Here is a 16,452-nt window from a genome sequence, read left to right as displayed (position 1 = left end):
TCATGATGATATTTTCAAAAGGAAACCATTGGAGAAATAATGAAAAATAAGGATAAACATACAAACCTAAAATAATCCAGTTTCCAGAACAGAAGAGTTTTCTGCAAATTTTGGTGGACTCATACGGCAAATGCTTGGGAATAGTATTCTTTTCTTTCCAGCTTTTCTCTATTCCTTACCATGTGGTATAATCTTTTCTGACTGAAGTCTTCCCTTTAGGGAAGTCGCCCATTGGCTTCTGGAAATTTACTTCATGATATAAAGAGAGATATTTGAAAGGAGTTCTGTCCTCTTGTTCTCTTGCTTTCTTCTTTGGATGTAATTGTTTTTAGATTGGATTATTGGAGCTATGGCAGTCATTTTGTGACTAGGAGGTGAAAAGTTTGAGGATGAGGCCAATAGTTTGAGGACAGTGGAATAGAAGAACCTGGGTCCTTGAGAGTATTTAGTTGGCAAACCAACCCTAGGATGCTGTACCTCCAAATTTATTATTATTTGAGAAAAATAATTGCCTATTTTAAATGAGCATTTCAGCATTCTGTAATAAAGGTACAAACTTCCTAATTGATAACATGGGTTAATGATTACATTCCTGAGATACTAAGTAGTATATTATAATAACAAATGAATATCTTGGGGGATAGTCTTGTAACTTTCAGTAAACACTGAAGAGAAAAGTTGTATTATGATAGAAAGGAGAGTATGTAAATATTTACACTTAAATTTTAAGTACATTCTTCAGTTCACTTGGCTAGTGCTTTTCATTCATTGTACTCCTGTAGTCTCTGAAATGTAAACATTCTCTTTTTTATATTTGTGGAGAAGGGTAAGAGTTCGCACAATACTTAATGTACTCAAAACACTACAATCAATCAAAACAGTACTTTCATTATTTTTTTCCAGGTTTAACTCTCAATTGATTTCTTCTTTAATTTTATATAAAACTTAATCATAGCTTTTGAGACTCATGTTTTTATTAGTGTTTCAGTTGCCCATTGGGTAATTGAGGGACAGACCTGTGCTTTCAGAACTTTTTCTAGCGGCAGTGAATATGGCTAAATGTGAGGAAGTATGTAGGAAAATGCTAGAATAACAGTTAGGAGCCACTACAATTCAGCTGCATAGTTGAATTAAGAGCTAAAAACTTATTGAACTTGTGTAGTGCCTGAGGGAAGTGGATGGAAATCATCGTAGGCTCTGATGTTTATAGCCTGTGAGAAATGTGGAAGCCTTTCTGAAGGTTTTCACCAAAGAACACCATAATTTACAGAATTATTTATGGAGTGCCTCGTATGCATTCTGTACTCTACATAACACCGTGAGAAAAGTAGTAAACAAGACAGAACTGATGTCTGTCCTTATAAAACTTACAGTTTATGGGAGGACATGAGGATTAAAGGGAAGAATGTCTTCTGAACACCGTAAGAAAAGTAGTAAACAAGACAGAACTAATGTTTGTCCTTGTAAAACTTACAGTTTATGGGAGAACATGAGAATTAAAGGGAAGAATGCCTTACGAGTGTTATGATACAAGATCTAGAAGTTCTCAGAATGTAAATAACAACAGCTGACATTGATTGACTATTTACCACATGCCAGGCACTGTTCTAAATATTTTACGTACATTTTTTCATTTAGTCATCAAAACAAACCAATGAAAGAGATGCTGTTATTGTCATCACTATTTTAAAAATTGTGAACTCAAGGCATGGAGATTTTAAGTAATTTGTCAAGTTTGTAAGCATGGTGTATGGTTTGAACACATGCCCACTAACTCCTTAGCCCCCACTCTTTTCTATGAGGAAAAGAATATGGCATCATTTCTTCATTAAATCATTAAATGTATGGCCTCTTACATTTAAGGACCCAGTAGGACTTTCAGGGACAAATTACGGAAGGTATTTAGAAATAAAAACTTTAAAATTGGGACTTCTGATGAAGATGCTCGGGTAGGAGGATCCTAAGCTTCCCTCACCCCACAGATACACCTGGATAACACCCATATTGGTGTAAACAACCCAGAAAATGATGTAAAGCCTGGCAGAACAGATTCTCCACAGCTAAATGTAGAGAAGAAGCTACATCAAAAACAGTAGGAAGGGCAGAGATATGGGCTGCAACCTGACTGACTGTCCCCAGGCTGGAGGGACACCACAGGTACAGAGAAGGGAGAAAGGCAGGTGCCACACTAGGCATCCCAGACATGGGGGACCCACACTGGGAAAATGAATGCCCACCACATTTGGCTTTGAAAGCCAGAGAGACCTAACTTCATGAGTTCTTATAATTAGTGTGGCTTGACCCCTGGAACTTTAAAAATCAGCAGGCTTCCCAGAGCCAGAGGGTGATAAGATACTGAGTCTCTGCCCTTAAAGAGATAGCATAACAAATAACCCCTCTGAGATACAGCATAGAAGCAGAAGTTTGAAAAATGTCCAGGATATATGAGAATTAGATTTATTTACTAATCTCAGAACATGTGCTGGAGGGGCAGGTATCTTTGGGAGACTTCTCCAACAACAAAGGAGCTGGTGGGCAACATTTCTCCCCTGTGTCCCAGCCTAGATACCCAGACACCTTTGAGAATCAGCACAGTGCAAACACTCTCACCCAGCTTCACTATCAGCCTGTGCCATCCTTGTGTGCCCCTGCTGACACCCCCCGGCTTGACCATTCTCCAAAGCTGATCAGGTCTCCTTCCACAGCAGACCTGTGCACACCTTGCTAATACAATGTGCCCTGCCTCTGCATTCTCTTATGGGCCCTCCCTATCCACCATGCCCTTGGTAGGAGTCCATCCACAGCAATGCCACAAGCATGGAAGTGTGCAAATATCCCTGAAAGAGGGCAGTACCACTCTAAAGTGACTCCTGCCTTGGGTAGAAGGGAAGATAACTATACATACCAGTTTAGTGGTGGACCCATAAGTGAGTTGGGGGCAGATATCTGGTCTGGCTGTGGGCCTGCCCACCAATGAAAGCTTCTTAGAGCACAACACTGGGAGAGTGCCCTGCAGTTCCATGTAACCAGAGCTCAAGGTCTGACCCTATTCATGCCCAAGATGGCCCCAGAATGGTCCATGAACAACAGAGGGACCAAATCCTTTCCACAGCTGGAAATGAGACCCATTGCAGATGACTGGACTAAAGGCAAATGTGACTCAGCCACAACAGTACGGTGCATGTAACATGGAGAAGACACTCCTAAAGTGCCAAGTTCTGGTGAACAGGGGACATTGCACTACAGGCCACTACTTTCCAGCAGGAGCCATAGCTGACTTTCCTAACACATAGAAACAGATACAGAAAGCTAGGCAAATGAGTGGACAAGGAATATGTCCCAAATGTAAGAACAGGACAAAATCACAGTAGAAGAGCTAAACAAAATGGAGATAAGTAATAAGCCTGATAGAGAATTTAAAGTAATGATCATAAAGATACTCACTAGACTTGAGAAGAGTGGAGAATCTCAGTGAGTCCCACAGCAAAGCAATAGAAAACCTAAAAAAGAACCAATCAGAGATGAATAACCTAATAACTGAAATTAAAAACGGAGAAAGCAGAAGAATGGGTCAGTGACCTGAATGACAGAATAATGGAAAGCAATCAAGCTGAACAGGAGAAAGAAAAAAGGATAATAAAGAATGAGAATAGATTAAGGGAATTCAGCGACACCATCAAGCATATAACATTTGCATTATAGGGATCCCAGAAGGAGAAGAAAGACAAGGAGCAGAAAATTTATTTGAATAAATAATAGCTGAAAAATTCCTGAATATGGGGAATGAAACAGATATACAGATCCAAGGGGGCACAGAGACCCTCACCCTCACCCAAATCAACCCAAGGAGGTCCACACCAAAATACATTGTAAATAAAATGGCAAAAAAGTTGTGATAAAGAGAATTTTAAAAGAAGAAAGAGAAAATAAAAGTAGTTATATACTACTTTTCCCCATAAGGAAATTAGCTAATTTTCTAGCAGAAACATTCTAAAGCTAGATGGGCGTGGCATGATATATTCAAAGTGCTGAAAGAAAACAACCTGCAGCCAAGAATACTGTATCCAGCAAGGCTATCATCCAGAATAGAAGGAGAGATAGTTTCCCAAACAAGCAAAAGTTAAAGGAATTCATGACCACTAAACCAGCCCTCCAAGAAATATTAAATACTAAAGGGGGCTTGTTGAGTGTAAAGACCATAAGCAGGAGTAAGAAAAGTGGGAAGCACAAAAGCAATAAAAGTAAATGTATATATAAAAATCAGTCAAGGTATTCACATGATAAAAGGATGTGAAGTATGACACCATATACTTAAAACATGATGGCAGAAGGAAGTAAAAACTTAGTGCTTTTAGAATGGCTTCAAAATTACGCATCCATTGACTCAATATAGACTGCTAAATGCATAAGATGTTATATTCAAACCTGATTGGAACCACAAATCAAAAACTAGTAATAGATATGTAAAAAATAAAAGGAATCCAACTGTATCACTACAGAAAGCCAGCAAGCCATGAGAAAACAGAGTAAGAGAAGAAAGGGACAGAGAAGACCTACAAAAACAACCATAAAACAAGTAATAAAATGACAATAAGTACATACATGTCGATAATTACTCTGAATGTAAATGGACTAAATTCTTCAATCAAAAGACAGAGGTGATGAAATGGATAAAAAAAAAAAAATCCATCTGTATACTGCCTACAAAAGACTCATTTCAGACCTAAAGATGCATACAGATTGAAAGTGAAGGGATGGAGAGGCATTTATTGTGCAAATGGAAGTGAAACAAAAGCCTGGGCAGCAATACTTATATTGGACAAGACAGACATTAATACAAAGACTGTAACAAGAGACAAAGAGGGACACTACATAATCATAAAGGGAACAATCCAACAAGAAGGTACAACAATTGTAAATATTTATGAAACCAATGTGGGAGAACCCAAATACATAAAGCAGCTATTAACAAACATAAAGGAAGTAGTTGATAGTGATACAATAATAGTAAAGGATTTTAACACCCCACTACATCAATGGATAGATCATCCAAACAAAATCAATAAGGAAACAGTGGCTTTGAATGACGTATTGGACCAGATGGATATAACAGATATATTCAGAAATTCTGTCCTAAAAGAGTGGAATACACATTCTTTTCAAGTGTACATGGGACACTCCAGAATAGATCATATGTTAATCCACAAGACAAGTCCCAACAGATTCAAAAAGATTGAAGTCATACCAAGTATCTTTTCTGATCACATCACTATGAAACTAGAAATCAATCACAAGAAAAAATCTGGAAATACCACAAATACATGGAGATTAAATAACATACTATAAAAGAGTGAATAAGTTGGGGCACCTGGGTGGCTCAGTTGGTTAAGCATCCAACTCTTCATTTCGGCTCAGGTCATGATCTCACAGTTTGTGAAATCGAGCCCTGTGTGGGGCTCCACGCTGACAGCATGATGCCTGCTTGGGATTCTCCCTCTCTCTCTCTCTTTGCTTCTTTCCCACTCGTTTTTTTCTCTCTCTCAATAAATAAATAAACATTTAAAAAGAAAGAATGAATGAGTCAAGAGGAAAGAAAATAATACATGAAGAAAAATGAAAATGAAAACACAATAGTCAAAAATCTTTGCTCTAAGAGTGAATTTTGTAAATTTTTAAGTGTTTTTGTTTATTTTTGAGAGAGAGAGAGACAGAGCATGAGCAGGGGAGGGGCAGAGAGAGAGACACACACACACAGAATCTGAAACAGACTCCAGGCTCTGAGCTGTCAGCACAGCTGTCAGCACAGCTGTCTGCCCCGACGCAGGGCTTGAACTTGTGAACTGCGAGATCATGACCTGAGCCGAAGTTGGACACTTAACCAACTGAGCCACCCAAGCACCCCAAGAGTGAAGTTTATAGTAATACAGGTCTACCTCAAGAAGCAAGAAAAATCTCAAATGAACAACCCAACCTTACAACTAAAGGAGCTAGAAAAAGAAGAACAAACACAACCCCAAACCAGTAACAGGAGGAAATAAAGATTATAGCAGAGATAAATCAAATAGAAATTAAAAAAAAAAGAACAGATCAATGAAACCATGAGCTGATTCTTCGACAAGATCAACAAAAATGATAAACGGTAGCCAGAATCGTTTTTTAAAAAGGAGAGAAAGGACTCAAACAAAATCAGAAATGAAAAAAGAGAAATAATGACCAACACCACAGAAATACAAAAGATTATAAGAAAGTATTATGAAAAATTATATGCCAACAAATTGGACAAAGTAGAAGAAATGGAAAAAATTCCTAGAAACTGAAGCTGGAAGAAATAGAAGATTTGAAGAGACCAATTACCAGCAATGAAAAATAATCAATAATAATAAAAAAAAACCTTCCCAAAACAAAAGTCCAGAACCAGATATCTGGCTTCACAGGCGTATTCTACTAAACATTTAAACAAGAGTTAGTACCTTTTCTTCTCAAACTACTCCAAGAAATAGAAGAAGAAACACTTCCAAATTCATTCTACAAGTCCAGCATAACACTGATAGCTAAGCCAGATAATTTCAGTACAGAAAAAGAGAACTATAGGTTAATATCTCTGATGAGCATAGATGCATAAGTCCTCAACAAGATATTAGCAAACTGAATCCAACAATACATTTAAAAAATCATTCACTATGATCAAGTGGGACTTATTCCTGGGATGCAAGGTGGTTCAGAATTCACAAATCAACCGTCATGATACATCATATCAATAAGAGAAAGGATAAAAATCATATTACCATTTCAATATGGAGAAAAAGCATTTCACAAAGTACAATATAAATTCATGATGAACACCCTCAATAAAGTAACAGCTAACTACAAATCTGTAGTAATCAAATACTACAAATCAAATACTACTGTAGTAATCAAATATACTACATATCTATAGTAATCAAAATAGTATGGTACTGGCACAAGAATAGAAGCATAGATCAATAGAGTAGAATAGAGATCCCAGAAATAGATCCATGATTATATGAACAATTAATCTATGATAAAGGATGCAATAATATGCAATGGAAAAACAGTCTTTTTAACAAATGGGGTTGGGAAAATTAGACAGTTATAGCAAAAAAAAAAAAAAACACCTTTCTTACACCATATACAAAAATACACTCAAAATAGATTAAAGACCTAAATGTGAAACCTGAAACCATAAAAATACTAGAAGAGAGTACAGACAATAATTTCTCTAACATTGGCTGTAACAGCATCTTTCTAGATATGTCTCCTGAGGCAAGGGAAACAAAAGTAAACATAAACTATTGGGACTACATAAAAATAAAAAGATTCTACACAGCAAAGGAAACAATCAACAAAATAAAAAACCCAACCTATTGAATGCAAGAAGACATTTACAAATGATATATCCAATAAGGGGTAAGTATCCACAATATAAAAGACTTATACAATTCAACACAAAAAAACAAGTAACCCAATTAAAAAATGGGAGAAGACATGAATAGACATTTCTCCAAAGAAGACATACAGATGGTCAATGGACAAATGAAAGGATGCTCAACATCACTCATCACCAGGGAAATGCAAATCAAAATCACAATGAAATATCATTCATACCTATCAGAATGGCTAAAATGAACAGCACAAGAAACAACAGGTGTTGGTGAGGATGTGGAGAAATGGTGACTCTCATGCATTGTTGGTGGGAATGCAAACTGGTGCAGCCACTGTGGAAAACTTCCTCAAAAAGTTAAAAATAGAATTACTATATGATCCAGTAATTCCACTATGGCGTATTTACCCAAAGAATACAAAAACACTAATTTGAAAAGCTCTATGAACCCCTATTATTTATCATAGGTAAAATATGAAAGCAACCCAAGTGTCTATTGATAGATGAAAGAAGAGGCGATATGTATATACAATAGAATTTTACTCAGTCATAAAAAAGGAATGAAATCTTGCTATTTACAACATTGATGGATATAGATTGTATAATGTTAAGTTAAATGTCAGTCAGAGAAAGATGAATACCAGAAGATTTCACTCATATGTGGAATTTAAGAAACAAAACAATAAAGAAAAAAAGAGACCAAAAAAACAGACTCTTAACTATAGAGAACAAATTGATAATCTTACCAGGGGGGAGGTGGGTGGGAGTAAGAGTGAAATAAATTAAGGGGATTAAGAGTACATTTATCATGGGTGCCTGGATGGCTCAGTCGGTTAAGTGTCTGACTCTTGGTTTTGGCTCAGGTCATGATCTTGCAGTTCATGGGTTCAAGCCCTGCATAGGGCTATTCACTGACAGCACCAATCCTGCTTGGGATTCTCTCTTTCTCTCTCCCTCTCTCTTCATTTCCCCTTCTCTCTCTCTCTCTCTCTCTCTCTCTCTCTCTCCCTCCCTCCCTCCCTCTCTCTCCCTCTCTCTCTCTCTCACACACACATAATAAATAAATAAACATTAAAAAGTACACTTATTGTGATGAACACTGAATAAGATATAGAGTTGTTGAATCAGTATACCTGAAACTAATAAAATTGTACCTGAATTATACTGGAATTTAAAAAATTAAAAAAAACACCTTTAAAAGTGAGAAAGGTATTAACCTTTCTTTTTGGAGGTGGCCCAGGAGAGATAAGAACTGAATTTAACTACTGCAATATTTGAAATATTTCAGAAAAAGAAATAAGGCTGTAGGCAAACTCTATGGAAAGTTTTCATTTAGGATATGGGAAGAAAGGGAGAAAGAACTTATGCAATAGATTTTCATTAAGAGATGAAGATGATAGAAAGATGGGAGTTTAGTTTTGCCTTTGCCTTGGGGAATGTACAATCCTTAGAGTGAAATGTAAACTTGATTAGCTGTTGAGTCCCTAAAGAACTAAAGAGAGATTGTGGTCCCGAGTGTAAACACAATCAATCCCTTTATTTCTCTTTTGTACATAGACTTTATTCCTTGGGATGGAGACTGAGCAAACATCTACCCTGTTTATAATCAAGTGCACTTTATCATTAAACTCACATTCAGTCTTCTGTGTCCTAAGTAGCAAATGTGATGATAATAAAGACTTTGGTCTCTGCTGCTTGAGAGGACTGAAAGTTATAATCAGAAATTATGATATATAGTCCAGAAATATTTGAAGGGCATATCTGAAATTAAGTATGGGCTAAATCCTTTTAGAATTAAAGAAACCAAGGCCTCAAGAGCCTGAAATTTCCTTTCCAAGACTACAGGGGTAAATACCAAAGATAAGGAAGCACTGAGGTTTTCTGGCCTAAGGAGGGTGAGTTTCTGAATTCTGTTTATATCAATGTCCTTATTGATTTGACATGGAAGTCCAAAAATGTAAGGTAAGCCACTTCCCTCCCCCCTGCCATTTTGTGTAGTCCTAAGACTCAAGTAAAACTGACAAGAGAATATGTTTCAGGGGGATAAGAGAATGTTCAGAGATCAGAGGGTTCACGGGATGTAGTATCTCAGTCAGTTCCCACTCCATGGGTGCAACCCTCAATGTTCTGATTTATGACGTTTTCTCTGTGACATGGGACAGTAACTCAACCTCACCTAAACTCTGGTCCCTTAGTGTTGGATTAGGAACAATATTCATGGTTCCCAATCCACGAAGTCTAATTTGGCCCGTTAGAGGCCAGCTTCAGCTTGTTAGGGTCTCTGCCTCCAACTTTACTGGTGATGAGAAGGTTCAAGTGAATGAAGAAACAGTGAGATGGGAGAAGGATGATTCTGTCGTGGGCCATGCTTCTTCTTACTCACCTTGGTTTTCCAGCAGTCACGTTGGCATGTGGCAGCACTGGCTTTCCCTCTTAAGGCAAAGTTTGTGATGCACTTTGCTACATTTAGCTTATTAAGACTCTAGTAAGGGAAAGTCCCTGTCACTTAGTCTCATGTTGATGGAAAAGACAGATTCAATGGGTCCAGGTTGGGGTAGCCTTAGACATTCCCAGTGTACACACTCTTTTGTGGGATGAGATATTGCAGGAAGAGCTGAGTTTTTCTGAGTTTTCTTGTGTGTCCACAGATCCCCTTAGAAAAGAATGACTCCTGGAAATGCCTCTTCTGTGACTGAATTCATTCTGGTGGGATTAACAGACCTATCAGAACTCCAGCTTCCCCTGTTCTGCCTATTTCTAGTCATGTATGTGGTCACTGTGTTGGGAAATATGGGCTTGATCATTTTAATTGGGCTGAATTCATACCTACACACCCCCATGTACTTTTTCCTCTTCAATTTGTCCTTCATAGACCTCTGCTATTCTTCAGTATTTACACCAAAAATGCTGATGAATTTCCTATCAAAGAAAAATATTATCTCTTATATGGGATGCATGACCCAGCTTTACTTTTTCTGTTTTTTTGTAATTTCTGAATGCTATGTGCTGACATCAATGGCCTATGATCGCTATGTGGCCATCTGTAACCCACTTTTGTATAATGTTGTCATGTCCCCTAAAGTGTGTTCCAGCCTTATTCTTGGTTCATATTTGATGGCATTTTCGGGTGCTATGACCCACACAGGATGCATGCTGAGACTGACCTTCTGTGATGCAAACACCATCAACCATTATTTGTGTGACATCCTCCCTGTGCTCCAGCTTTCCTGCACAAGCACCTATGTAAATGAACTGGTGGTTTTCATCGTGGTGGGCATCAACATCATTGTGCCCAGTGTCACCATCTTTGTGTCTTATGGTTGCATCCTCTCCAGCATCCTCCGCATCAGCTCCACTGAGAGCAGGTCCAAAGCGTTCAGCACCTGCAGTTCCCACATAATTGCTGTTTCCTTGTTCTTTGGGTCAGGTGCAATTATGTATCTTAAACCATCTTCTGTTGGGTCTATGGATGAGGGGAAAATCTCTTCTGTCTTTTATACCAATGTGGTTCCCATGATGAACCCCTTAATCTATAGTTTGAGAAACAAAGATGTTAAAATTGCTCTGAGAAGAACCCTCGGTAGGAGAGTGTTTTGATCAGAAACAGTGTCTGTTCAAGTGGTCATAGGGTAGGGATATTTCGTGTGTTTATTTATAGTATTTTTAGTGGAAGTCTTCCTATCCTGTTTCTCACTGTGGTGAAGGAAATATGAGTCTTCTCTCAATCTGTTTCTGTTTTTTTTTTAGGTTTGATCTGATTCCTTTGATTACCATTTTTACAACTTTTGCTCCTTTTCCTCATTTTTCCTATTTAAGAATAACATTAAGAAACATATTCTAAGATTAGATTATTTAACCTCTAATAGCTTCTCTTGTTTATATATGGAAGGATATTTTAAGCCTAATTATACTTTAGAATCACTTGTTGAACTTAAAAAAAGATGGAGATACTGAATCTCAAATCCAGAGCTTATGAAATGGAAAACAGGATATATATGCATGTTTTAAAACTTCATGGGTTAATATGCTGCTCACCAAAAGTGAAAGACTTGATGTAAAAAAGGAGAATAATAGTATCTTTTTCACAGGTCTATTGGAAGCAACAAATAAAATAATGTGGCAACTACCATCAGAGCATAAAAAAAAAAGAAACATATTTATCTGTTTTTTAAAATGTCAAATGGACTTTTTTCCTGGAAAAAGATGAATGATATAACAAATGATCAATAAAATAGCACAAGTGTTACCTTGTGCATTGGGGGTTTCTTAACTGACACTTGTAATGTGCAGTTGGAACCATGAACTAGACAATCTGTCTCTATTCCTTTCTTTCCATTGTACTGTGGGCAGGATTATGACTCCTTCAAATGCCAATGTTTCACAATTATAAAAGATTCCATTACAACTATCAATTTTACTCCACTTTGCAGCTGCAAACCCTACACATTAAACTTCTTTTAGCAGAGATTTCATTTTTACCACTCAAAGTCACACATAATAGATTGTTAATATTTATTGGGGTTAATGATTAATTAAAGTCACACAGCTTCTTCATAGAGAAGTCTAGAATAGACTATTAGCTACTTGATTTCAAGTCAACTACTTTTTCTAGTATACTTTCTAATTCACTTTATTTTTATTTTAGTAAACATGAAATATGAGAAAACTTTTCTATTTTGAATGCTGACATTTTTGCAAGGAAAGAAAAATGTGAAATGTTTTCAGAGTCTTCTAATTCAAACAAGACACAGGAAGAAAGATTTTCCAGGAACATGTCATTATTCTATGGCCCAAAGAGATATATGGGCAATAAATCAGAGGTCCCTCAGTAGGGAATGGGCAATAAAATTTTAGAAACCATATTTCATTCTGAATTTATAACCTGCTCCATAGAATACTGTAATTATCCTTCACTTTCCATGAAATTTTCATTAAAACTTATAATATACCCATTTTAATAGTGGTCTTGGGAATGAAGACCAATAGCTATGCTCACATTTGTAGGGAACCAGGTAGGGTAAGTAGAGATAAAATAATGAGTTGTAATCAAGTTAGGAAGAAGGAATAGAGTGTAAAATGATGAGAAAGGAAAATTTTCTGTGACTCTATTCTTTTGGGAAGGCCATAGAAATAGTATGTGGATGACAGGATTTCTCTTGATAGAATAAAATCTTAAGTTATTTGATATTTAAAAAGTTAAATTCACAGGACTGGTAGACCTGGGAACAATAAAATCACCCCTGCTTTTTGGTGGCTTTCATATGTTACTCCCGTATGGATTTTGAAGTACGGTAATCTCAAACTGCAGCTAGAACAATGGCAATTTGAAAGAACTATTTGGTCTATGGCCATAACACCCTGACTGTGCCCAATCTTGTCTGAATGCGCTATTTGGTGAATAAATGAAATGGTGACAGTGTCTTTTCTGTAGTGGAATGTTGGATTGTTTTTCTTTTGAGAAAACGGCAAACTGATGAACACTCAAAAATCCTTAATACGTTGCATGGAGTGACAACTTAAACATTTTCTAAGATAACTTTAAAAACATTCACTATTTTACTCTTTTTCCAATCTCTACTCACTATTTAGGTATTTTGAAAGTTAGCATAGCTAGATTGTTGGCTTGATTGTTTTTGAGGCATTTGGCATTGCTAAATCCATGACCTTTGGTTTTAAATGACCACTCATTTCCCATGTTCTGACCCCAATATTAATATGCTTGATTTTCACTATTTATATAAAAAAGGGGGTCGTGAGTGGAGTTTTCATTTTGCTTTTGTTTTACTGTGTTGATAAAATTGTTTTCCATACTGGAAGAAAAGTTTATGGCTGTGGTATTCGGGATCCTTTGAAGACATTGTAGACTGCATTCACTCTTCATGTATTTTATTGCTCTTTTGAGGTGGACCAAAGAGTGGATTTAAAAGTCATTGATCTTTCATATGATGAGATTCAAATACAAATGACTTCTGTTCCAATTTCAGGAAAAGAAAATCCTTTATTTAAAATTAGATCCCATTCTTTCAGATTATTTTCAAAATTATTAATAAAAAAGCAGATAAAAAGACATTGTAAAGTTTAATGTGCTAAAGTTTTAAGAGGCAAATTAGTTTTTTAGTTAATGCATTTATAAGTACTATGAAACTATTTGGACCTCTTTCAAAGAGAGGAATATGTCAGAGGAAACAAGTCAGGTGTTTTACATGCACAGCATAGGATTATCCTTTGTAGTTTTTTTATTCTGTGTGTTACATGAAATGTGATAAAAGAAGTTTTGAGAGACAGAATAATTCTATTGAAGTTGTCACAGCTGAGAGTCAAATAAGTAAGTCATAGGATTCACCTCTGCCTGTGTATTAGGAAGGAGATTTTTTTTCCCTAATTTGTGTGCAAGTTTGGAGTTTCTGAGTTATAACATATAAAAATGGTCCTCTTAGTTAAATCATAAGGAAAATTTTCAGATTACATGCTAAATTTGTTTCATGTAAATTTTCTGTAAGTGACCTACTGTTGTTACTCAGGATTAGGTTTGGAATGAGCATGACTAGGGTGTGCTGTGGTTAAGAATTGATGAAAACGAGAAGTAAAAGGGGTTTTGAGTTCTATATCCCTTTAATTCCTGAACCCCAGCTTTGTTGAACCCACTCTTCTTTATAATGCCTCCCTACACACACACACACACACACACACTCACACACACACACACTCACACATGCACTCAGTGTATTCAAACCTTATAGTTTATGAGATTTCTGCCTAACATCTATTGCATGGCATGTGACTCACTTTGAATCTTTGCAAGAACATTCAGGTACATGGTTCCTGTTTCTGGCTCCAGTGAGGCAGGGATGAGTAGGAAATACTACTGAATCCTGCAAAAGGAAATGATTATTGCTTCAATTATTCATTTAATTATGTAAAAGCAACAACAGCAAACACGTTTATACCTGCTAAGTGTCTGGCAATGTGTGCAATATGTAATATGTCACAACTGTAAATAAGGTAGAAAGATAGATTTTTCATATAACAACACAGTAGGGTTACATGCTACACATGGATAGAATCTAAAATCAGTCTTATATAGTCAAAAATATTATTGAAAATTGATTGTGGTGAATCCGTGTCTGTGTTGGGGACAGTCATGGTATTTTTCTGGAAGTCTGATGCAGTTGGTTTTTCTGTCTAGCATTGGGATATTTCGGTGAATATTCAGCTGAGCACCAGATGAAGTAGTAAATGAAACACCAGGGCTCTGTGGTAAAAAAAAAAATGTATATTTGAACATTAAAATCACTTTCACTGTGGGGAAGTTTTATGTTCTAAGACAGAGATTCCTATCTTTAGCGAGGGAGATGGCTGGTGGAATCCAGTGGGCTGCTTAGAGTCTCCCTATGACATAAAGTTGAATAGACACACTTTATTAATATAGAGAATGTGCAGGGTGTTATGATTGTTCTGGAAGTAGTGTTACTGTTTTCTCCATGCTGTTACATCTGTGTGTCCATGTGCTCCTCAGGGAAGTGCTGGGAGGTCAGTAGGGAAAGGGATCCAGTTTCCATCTCATTGATGATGGAACTGATTCTCAGAGATTTCATGGCTTGTTCTGAATCACAATTTATAAATGGTAGAAGCTGAGTCGAGGACCTAGATGTTTTGATTCTAAATCTATCAGCTTTTTTAAAATCATGTAAAATTTACCATTCTTTTAAAACCATGAAAACACGAACAGTGGTTTTAGTTAACTAAAATGTTTCAGAACACAAATAACAGCCAAGTACTCAAAGGAGAAAATATCCAGAAAGTGTCTTTCACATTTCATTGACAATACAGATTGGTTCATACAGAAGAAACCAACAGAGGCCAAATAACACTTACAAAGTAATCCAGACCAGTCCAGGGCAGAGACAATCTCTTTACCACACTTGAAGAATTTTCACTAGTGTCTGAAGGAAGAGGAAGATCAATGTAAAAACCCATTGTATAGATTTGTAGAAAGTTATTTGTCATTATATTTAGGGTAATGGTAATGAGGGTATAGTTCTCATTCCATATTATATGATTTCATTTTCTTAACCTTTTCTAGTTTCTTCATATAGTCTTTTTATTGTTAAAGAACTTCTTCAGGCATTGTTTTCAATAGCTCCATGATGAAAAGAATTTGGGAGTATAGATATGGAAATATTTAGGCATAGAGAAAATGAAGAAAAGACATAAGTAGGAAAATCACAGGAAAGCAAATTGGAAAGGTTTACAAATTTATGAATGAATGCTCAACCCCATTAATATTTAGTGGAATACAATTTAGAAGTGCTAGGAGAATAAATATAGTTTCATAAATTACCCGTGGGAATATGAATTGCAATAGTCTTTGAGAAATCCAATATATAAACATACATATTAAAATGAAAGACAATATTCTGGGAACTTATCTCATTGAAATACAGTTACTGTCATATAAAGATTTTTGCATAATAGTGATAACATTGATTTTATTGTAAAAAACTGGAAGATAGTGAATTTCCATCAGTATGGAGTGGGTGGATGAGTTTTGATATATCTACAGCATACAACATTAAAGTGATTCCAATGAAATATTTTTTAATGTTTATTTTTGAGACAGAGAAAGACAGAGCATGAATGGGGGAGGGTCAAAGAGACGGAGACACAGAATCTGAAGCAGGCTCCAGGCTCTGAGCTGTCAGCACAGAGCCCAACGCGTGGCTTGAACTCACAGACTGTGAGATCATGACCTGAGCCGAAGTCGGATGCCACCCAGGCACCCCTCAATGAAATATTTTCAAATGGCAAAAGCAATAGGTCAACAAAATGTTTCTTTGTAAATACAGGACACAGCTCTTATGAATGCATTTGAATGTATGAGCAGGTAGAGAACAGTGGGAGGGGATGTGCTGAACAAATGTCAGTGATGAGTTCAGGAGAGCTGTACATGGAAAGGGAGTGCTGAGAAAAAGAAAAGAGGAATCTGGGGAAATGGCACATTACAGTAGTATGTCGGGAATCTGTCTCCTCACCTGCACAAAAGTTGCACT

The 16,452-nt window shown here is 36.6% G+C and overlaps 1 protein-coding gene across 1 annotated transcript; it reads left to right on the top strand.

The window, feature by feature from the left end:
* Positions 1-10,057: 10,057 nt before the first annotated feature.
* LOC125176630 (olfactory receptor 8B3-like) lies at positions 10,058-10,999 on the top strand. The gene has a single exon (XM_047878380.1). The coding sequence runs from the start codon at positions 10,067-10,069 to the stop codon at positions 10,997-10,999; it is 933 nt and encodes a 310-aa protein (XP_047734336.1). The 5' UTR covers positions 10,058-10,066.
* The last annotated feature ends 5,453 nt before the right edge of the window (positions 11,000-16,452 follow it).

This window comes from Prionailurus viverrinus, chromosome D1 (assembly GCF_022837055.1).
Source record: "Prionailurus viverrinus isolate Anna chromosome D1, UM_Priviv_1.0, whole genome shotgun sequence".
NCBI classification, from domain to species: Eukaryota; Metazoa; Chordata; class Mammalia; order Carnivora; family Felidae; genus Prionailurus; species Prionailurus viverrinus.
This window is presented reverse-complemented; position numbering and strand designations above follow the sequence as displayed.

What these genes read in the sequence shown, in the direction of transcription:
- LOC125176630 (XM_047878380.1), top strand. Translation starts at nt 10,067, where the DNA reads ATGACTCCTGGAAATGCCTCTTCTGTGACTGAATTCATTCTGGTGGGA.